The sequence below is a fragment of the Pyxicephalus adspersus genome, chromosome 2 (genome assembly GCF_032062135.1).
Source record: "Pyxicephalus adspersus chromosome 2, UCB_Pads_2.0, whole genome shotgun sequence".
Classification (NCBI taxonomy): Eukaryota; Metazoa; Chordata; class Amphibia; order Anura; family Pyxicephalidae; genus Pyxicephalus; species Pyxicephalus adspersus.
This window is the reverse complement of record NC_092859.1, coordinates 141,613,435-141,621,771: the sequence shown is the minus strand read 5'-3', so window position 1 is coordinate 141,621,771 and position 8,337 is coordinate 141,613,435. Positions and strand designations below refer to the sequence as shown.

The window sequence follows — 8,337 nt, the reverse complement described above, 5'->3', positions numbered from 1 at the left end:
AGTGAGAGGCGAGGAGGAGATACACCAACTTGTGCAAAGGAGACAAGAAGAATTCCTGACATTTCCCTTTATCAGCCTCTTACTGGATCACTTTAACCATCACTGGCAAAAGAACATGTGCCTTTGTTTATACAAATATAGGGTGAGGAGGGAGCCTATGGACTATACAAATCAAGAAAAAAAGAAAAAAATGCAAAATAATACCAACAATAATATATAATATAAATATATAATTCTTTAATATAATATAATATATAATAAATATATCATTTTTTTGCATTGCATTTTTGCTTTCCTTTTTCCAACGACCATGCAATTAATCATCTCCTAACAGGAACAATATACAAAATTACAAAATGATTTAATCAAAAGCCCAAAAGTTCCCAGCAATGAAAGGGTTCCTTTCTTTTAAATGATTAAAATGTATGATCAAATTCTATTTTTGCTGAATTAACCTTTAATGGATTATAATTGATCAGCTTGCAAATTAGAACAAAATCATTTATAGTTTTTTTTTAATATAATATTATTGTTATTTGATGTTTGAGCTTAAAATGATTATTTCGCCTCATGAATATTTTATTTCAAACGATCAGACTTGTAGTTACTCACGATAGGTAAATGAATATATGAGGCTTGTTAATGGTATAATAATACAATGGAGTAAATAGCTTTCGATGTTTTATCTAATGTTGTGCTGAAAGCTATTTTGAAAGCATTTGATTAATAGCCAGGAGCTATATGGTAAGTAGATATGACATGCAGTATATATAAGACTAGTGACAGGCAGGTGTCTGCCATTCTTAGGATCAATTCACTTTAGCAGGAAAATTTCTCAATCTTGCTGATGATATGACAATCTACGATATCAGAGACATTGGGGTAAACGAATTAGGCTGATACCGTTCTAAATTACGCCTTTTCTATAGGAGTGAATACAGATTCGCCGTGCAGAGGCACCTGCGCATTCCATGGCGCAGTACAAAGCAGCATCCATAGCAGCCAAAGGCCATGACTGGGAATGGTACACTAAATTAACTACTTAGTGAACCAGCAACCAAATCTGCACCGCAGGACATGAAATATAACTACAGATTTTTCCTTCTGTTATAAATATCTTGGTTCATTTTAAGCAAAAAAAATAATAATTTTAAAGTTCCTTTTAAGACAAATTTGTCCTTAAAATATTTTATTAATTTGAAGTTTTAAAATCAATTGCAAAAAAGGTAATTTTTATTAGATTTATTGAAATGTATGTTATTACATAAAATCAGATTTGCCCTTCAATGTACTTTTTGTATCTTCTAAATAAGTTTATGCATAACACATATTATTTATTTTTATTCTGCAGCAATGCACATAGTTTAAATGCTTATTTAATTCTAGATTGGCATTGTAAAGGGTTAATCATAGGAAACAAGACATAATATATTTTAAATTTGCTTTAACAGTAAGATTTAGGATTGAGAGAGCCATTCTGACCCCAAAAGAGTTAAAAGAAGGGTATTCAGTCTGACACCTGAAAACATATGATGACCCCTAATCCTAAACTGAATGTCTGATTCCCACACAGAGAAAACCCCCATTCATCAGATTCCTCTGACTTGTGTTTCCTGTTGCTCACATAAGTATTAAAGTGTTTCAGATCTCCTGTACACCTGCGATAAACATGCGTGCTGTGCAATGATAGCAGGGCTGTGTAAGTGAAGGGGCTGCTGTATATTTTAAATAATCCTTCACATGGATACATGAGGTTACATACAGGGCTATGGAATGTCATTTTTCTCAGCCCTTAGAGTGACCACGCTGATTGTTTGCAGATGTTGGTTACCTCCATGTTTATTGACAATAATGTTCTTTTAAAAATAGTTCTTTTTTTCCATGGGCTCTTGTTTAATTGATGATCAAAAGAGGTTAAAATGACTTGATTTTGGCCATGGCATGAAATGGGCATCTGAGCCTTTTTTAAAGTTGCTTTGATTAAAGAGAAGGTAAATGATTCCAAAACACCTTTGATTCAGTGTGCTGGCACTTGGAGGGTTAATAGAAGCATTAGTATTTCAGTCTTATGCAGATTGTCTGCTCTCTGGCCTCATTGTCAGGACTGCACAGCCAGGCTGCCTGCTCCAGGTCAATAAATCACCAGCACTGCTGGGCCAGGTAAATGAAACTTTCAGCTGCAACAAATTTATTAAATCATTGCTTACTAGAACAAAGTCAAAAAAGGTCTTCCCCAAAAAAACAGGTCACTTAGATGTGGAGGTGCCTAGTTTATAAAAAAGTAAAAAAGAATAGAACTCGGGTTATGAAAGACAAAAAAGCTAACCAATACCATCGATCTCCAAAAAAATTATCCTTAATTATTGTGTATGGTTATTATGGTTGGCATTTGTAGACCCTGATCTAATATAAGTCCTATGTTGCCTCACCCCACCTATATACAGATATGTGAATGATTTATTTTAGCACACATGCATACTGTATTTACACTCAGCTTTGTTGCACCTATGTTCTTCTGATGTCTGAGTGACAACATTTGCCTGACTTGGAAGACAATCCATGTATATACTGTGTCTTCTAAAAGTCCTGTCACTGCTGGGGCTCCTAATCACTGAGTATCGATTCACCTAACTCTTTTCATCCAGCTAAAGACACATCTTAAAACACTCCATCCCAGAGTGTGCTCTCTGCTTTATATACACTAATAAAATGATTTACCTTTCTCCCTTTCCTTTCCACACATGGGAAGATCGTTCAAGCCCCAGCTATTTGTGTGTGATCAGTAAATATTTAGTGTGGTGACATCTCCAGCATCTCTCCAGATCAATACCCATCCCTACAGGAGGTTTGTATTGTCTGGGATGGTAGGGCTTAACTCTGCTGCCCCCATCAGCAACTCAACCCCTCTCTAGTCCTCTTGTCTCCTATTTTATCTGCCCCATAAACTGCTCTCTCTTCATTCTCTCTCTCCTTTCACTGTCTGCCTCTCTTTATTTCTTTATTCTAGTGCTCAGAATCATTTTCTTTTTCTTTCTTTCTCTCTATTAGTCATTTATTTTGACTGCCCTCTTGCCTGTCTTTATTTTAATATTCCAATGCCTAAATCGCTTGGTTTCCCTATATATTATTTCTTTCTTTTATTTTAACTTTCATTGTCTCTGACTTTATTTCTTTCTTCCAATATCTCCAATCACTGCTTTCTTTTTCATTCATTCTTTCTTTCTTTCTTTCTTTTTCTTTCTTTTTCATCGTCTTTTATCTTGACTTTTCTTCTCTCTGACTTCATTTGTATTCCAAATGTCCCTAATCACTCTTTTTCCGTTTTATTTATTTCCATACATTCTTCTCTCTCTCTCTCTCTCTCTCTCTCTCTCTCTCTCTCTCTCTCTCCTGGATTCTTCCTGAGCCGCTAGAAATAACTATATTTTGACAAAATAACTGCTACTTTTTATACAAATCCTCTCTCTCTCCCCCTCTTGGAGTATTTTGCAGCCACAACAGTTACAATGTAATGGTTGGGTTACAGTCTAGTGCACTTTGTGACATGTTTATGTAGCAGATTTTGTGTACTTAATAGTTTCCAATGTTCACATTCGTCATTTGCACGTTGTAACTTGTATTTTAAAGTGTTGCTTGTGTCCTAATCTATAGAGGCAAAAGGTGCTGTGAATATAATTCTTTTCAGAAAGTATTGAGTATTGAGACATTTGGTGTTCATGCTGCAAATATCGGCACAGAATAAAATACTAAGGGGACAAAGTGACCCAGCAAGAGCACCTGTTCCTCTCTTCTCAGGGGTGACGCTTTATATTCAAGTCTTGGGTAAAATGGAAAAAAAGAGACCAGGCTAATTATCAGCACCATTTCTGACCGCCTTAATGTGGAGTATCTGCTCTTTCTAGGTGTCTCTGCTTAATTGCCTTGCCTGATGAGTGCTCAGTGATTGGTAAAAACACAGAATTTATTGTATTTAGCAAGAATACAGACAGAAAATGTTGCACAAGTTTTTTGGTTGAAAGAGCACATATAAGACTATTGAGAGTCATTGATCCGAAAAGACACAGAGAACAAGTAAAATCGATTTGAAGCGACCCTCTAGCTCCTTTTTCACACCATTCAGAGAGTCCTATTCCATATTAGACAAAGGCAATGCCTTGGGAATGCCAGAGAAGGGATCGAGGCTCCAGCAAACACCTCTCCTACTAATCTAGACTAAAAAAAATGCTTTATCACTAAAAGACCATGCTTGGCACGAGTGTTACACTAGAAATGATGGCTGGATTCATTCTAACAATCTGCATGCTCTTTGGGGTTAGGCTGCTTCACCCCTGACCTTTGGGATCACACTGGCAGCTATCAATATAATGTGGGCCAAAGTTTAAAAAACCTCTGCCAGTCATCTCCCCTTGGTATAAATAAAACCTCATGGGATTCTAAGAAGAAAAGTGATCCTTATATTTAAAAAAAAACTGATCTTCAAACATCACATAATTACCCTACATTGTTACCCAAAAGTGCCTTGGAGTTTTGTGATAGGCTCAGTGGCTACCCCCTTAATCAGTTACATCACTGGAATATTCCCAGGGTTTATTCTGATAAACTTTGCTCCAGCTCTAACCTGCAGATTTCAGAGCACAATGGCTGCCTGTCACCAGTGCCACCCTCTAATTGTTGTCATCAGACATGCCAAGCTGTAGGTGGCAAAGAAAAAAACCCTATCACCTCCAAAGGGCTGTCTCAGGCTTGTCGCCTGGGCTGATTATCCTGGCAGCAATTGGTGCTTTGCAATAATAGTGTTTTTCATAGTATTAATGTCTAGTTAAAGGACTCCGAGCTTCTCATAGTCAGTTATTTTTTGTTCTACCTTAAAGTCTATAATTACAGTGTCTTGCTGGATTTTTTGTATTGTTTGAGAAGGCAAAATCATTTGTAATTTCCATTAGCCAGTAAATAGGTAATTAGCATTCAGTGCTGTGTTTAACTTAATTTCTATTAGAGCCAAGGACAAGTGACAATGAAAGAGCGTTTGTTTCATTCGTCAAAATCTGACATACATCTTAGCAGAACACTTAAAATAAAAAAGGGGGTACGCCTTTACAGCATCATCTCTGGGAACAAAAAAAAATCCATTACTTTGCTGGCCTGCCAATGTCTATTTATCACATCTGTAATATGGTAATGTTCCATTCATTAGTTTGGTGAGTATATAATGAATGTTGCACAGGCCATAGCAAAAACACACCATCTTTTTTAAAAATTAGTGCCACTGCCTTTCTTTTTCTTTAGAGCTGGCAATAGGGACTCTTAATAATGGTCTGCTTTCTCAACCAGTGCTATGGGTACCACCTAGGGGGCACTTCTGAAAGGTTCAGGTGGGTACAGTCGATTAATAAAGTAAATCCACCAAAACATTATCAAATCTTCCTATATATTACATTCTTCATCAAATAAATATTTTTATTAATTAAAAAAATAAAGAATAATAAATAAATATTTGCAAACAGTGAGTGGCTATTATTAAATGAGCAAACCTTGCAAAAAGATGTCTCCACACCCATAGTAGAAATAAATAAAAGTTGGCTATTTCTATTTTTTGGGGGGTTGGCTAGGTATTGGGGGGTTGGTTAGGTATTGGAATAGTGGGAGGGGGGGACATGTATGACTTATCAAAATAAAGTTATTAAAGTTATTCATAAATTCTATAAAGCCTTAAGGATGTATTTGCTTTTGTTAAGCGTTGTTCAAAAACATCTGTTTGAAAAGGAGAATAAATCATTAAGTTAAAGATTTTTTTTTCCAATTGGGCGCGTGTTTTAAGTCCCATCTATCCCTGCCCCAAACTGGAAGGTGTAGCATTGCTCTATTCCTTCTAAGGAATGAGATGAGAGGAGATCACTGCTATACCTTGGCTATGGGGATTTTCTTAAAGGCGAGGCTCACATTCCTGACAAGCAGTGTGCTGGCTCTCTCAAACTCACTATATTTAAAGTTATAGTGTCAAGTTTTTTTTTCTCTCTTGCAAAGCCTGCAAGACTAATTCTAGAACTTCCCTTCCAGCAGAGGATATCCCATTCACCTTTCTCCCTGCACCCTCTAGGCTTTTGCCTTACTTTCCAATCAGTTTGTTCAATCGCCTAAAATAAACACAGTAAGGGGAGACATTGTATTCTCTGTACAAGGAAATCTTCAATAACGTGCAAAAAGGGACTCATTTCACCTGCCACCTTAAAAAAGGGATTTGCAGTGTTAGGAAGAAGATGCAAGCCATTTGGGACGCAGAGCAAGGAAAATACGTTTTTGGTAGGTTCTATTTTATTTCCTACGTTTTTTCTTGTCTGCTAGCCATCAGATGCTCTATCTCTTTAACTATCTGTTAACCTGATTAATCTGCTGAGCGTGCTTATTTAGCCCTGTGCTGAGGCTGTGTTGTTTGTGTGCTGTGTTTCATAGAATGGATGGATGTGTTAAAATGATAGCAGTATCACTTGCAGCCAGCGTTCATCTGTCATAGGCACCAGCAGTAAAGCTGTACCCAGGCTGCAGATGGGAAGCCCAGGCTCTGGGTGATCCCTATAGCAGCAGTAAGAAGGATAACCCAGGCTATGGGTGATCCCTATAGGATAGAGCAGCAGCTACACTAAGATCAGAGCAAAGAAGGCGCAGATGGCTCAGGAAAGGAAAGCAGGGTACTCACCGCTGGGATCCTCTGCAAAACACTGCTCCAAGTGAGCTGCAGCCAGGGACAAGTCTCTTCAATGCTGGCTGGATATGAATGCTCTGCACACACGGTCCATCAATGAAAGGACAAACTGCATCAGCCCCCCTAGACTCATCTCCACAAGCGCAACAGTACGCACCAGGGCGCATTCACCCCTGCGCTGCATCCAAGCCATTTCCAATCCTCAGGAGTTAATCAGATTAATATGCACATAAGTTTCTTACTTGCGTGGATACATGAGCCAGAAGTCAGTCTCCTTTAAGATCCCATCTTCTTTCCTCTGCATGCTTGCTTTTAGGCAGATGAAAGCCTTACACTAGGGGGCAGACAGATACTGTACTTCAGTCTTCAGCTAGTTTTTTTCTTCTTCCCTCTCTCAGCATATGCTCTAATTTAGCACTGTAAATTTTTTAGAGGACCCAACTTTGACAGCCCCTGGTGATTCTGAAAGTGCCACAAGCCAGTGGTTAAAAATGGTATTGACTTGGAAGTTAGGAGCAACACAATGGCATTTGCTCACCCCATTCACAGGACCTCAGTGTGATAGTGGTGAAGGCACACACACAACACACACCAAGACATTTCTGTGCTTCCAGACAAATGTTAATGCTTACTAGACAGGGGCTTCATCATTTACTGGAGAATGCACATCTTGCTATAACCTTTACACCCAACTGGACTGTGCTCATTCTTTTCAGTTTAATCAGTTCCTTTTGTTTGCTCATTTATATATATGGATAAATAATTGCATATATTTATCTATGGATAGATGCATTAAGAGATCACATTCATCCATACACATCATGAGCTATTAGTTTACTACCAGTCTGCATGACTCTTATAACTTAGTTATCTCACTTGCTTTTACTTGCTAAATGTAAAGAACTGGAATGGAGATTTTTAAAAAATGACATCTGATTGAATGTGGTCTCTTTGACTTGCCATTCACAGAGGAGATAGACAATGGTAGGATACATCTGACACAATGCTGGTATTCATTGTATGGCCTAAGAAAGCAATGCCTAGCTTCACAATGACACACGAATCCTTGCATCTCTACATTCCCTGGGCATGAGATGAGAAGTCCTAAAAACCTTTACATGTTCTAGCCGAGGCCAGCAATAAAACCTGACCTGCAGCTGCATTAGCTAAGGCTGATTTTATTATTTTCAAGTGGACTTTTACACATCAGAACCTGACTGCGATCTTGTCTCCTATCCAAAACAGTACATATTTTTTGTTCATTTTTTGTTCCCCAAAGCAGTGACACTTAGTACTATATGTTCTTGGTGTCATGTAAGGATTTATAATGTCTCTCTCAGGGAACACTTATTGTGAGTGGGGTGAGGGGGGTTATTTCAATGGAAGCTCCAGATTGCATTTCTTCTAGTAAATAGTGAAGTAGTGGATCATTTCCAGCAACCAGGTCCCCCTGTCATCTGTTACATCTTCTACAGCAATAGGCTGTACAATAGGGATGTGGAAGTGTCTATGTTTTTCTGATCACCTTAGTAATCATAGTTTCCTATATGTCACATATTCACATTAATAACGAGAATAATGCGAGTGTTACCAAATGTTCACAGTGTAACTATTAAATTATGTAATAATGTAATAAT

The 8,337-nt window shown here is 37.7% G+C and overlaps 1 protein-coding gene across 1 annotated transcript in view; it reads left to right on the top strand.

The window, feature by feature from the left end:
* The first annotated feature begins 5,925 nt into the window (after nucleotides 1-5,925).
* Nucleotides 5,926-8,337, top strand: part of NR2F2 (nuclear receptor subfamily 2 group F member 2) — a 25,963-nt gene continuing 23,551 nt past the window's right edge. The window contains exon 1 of the mRNA XM_072402682.1: nucleotides 5,926-6,300. Within this exon, the coding sequence (XP_072258783.1) occupies nucleotides 6,258-6,300 (43 nt within the window). The 5' untranslated portion in view covers nucleotides 5,926-6,257. The remainder of the gene's footprint in view (nucleotides 6,301-8,337) is intronic.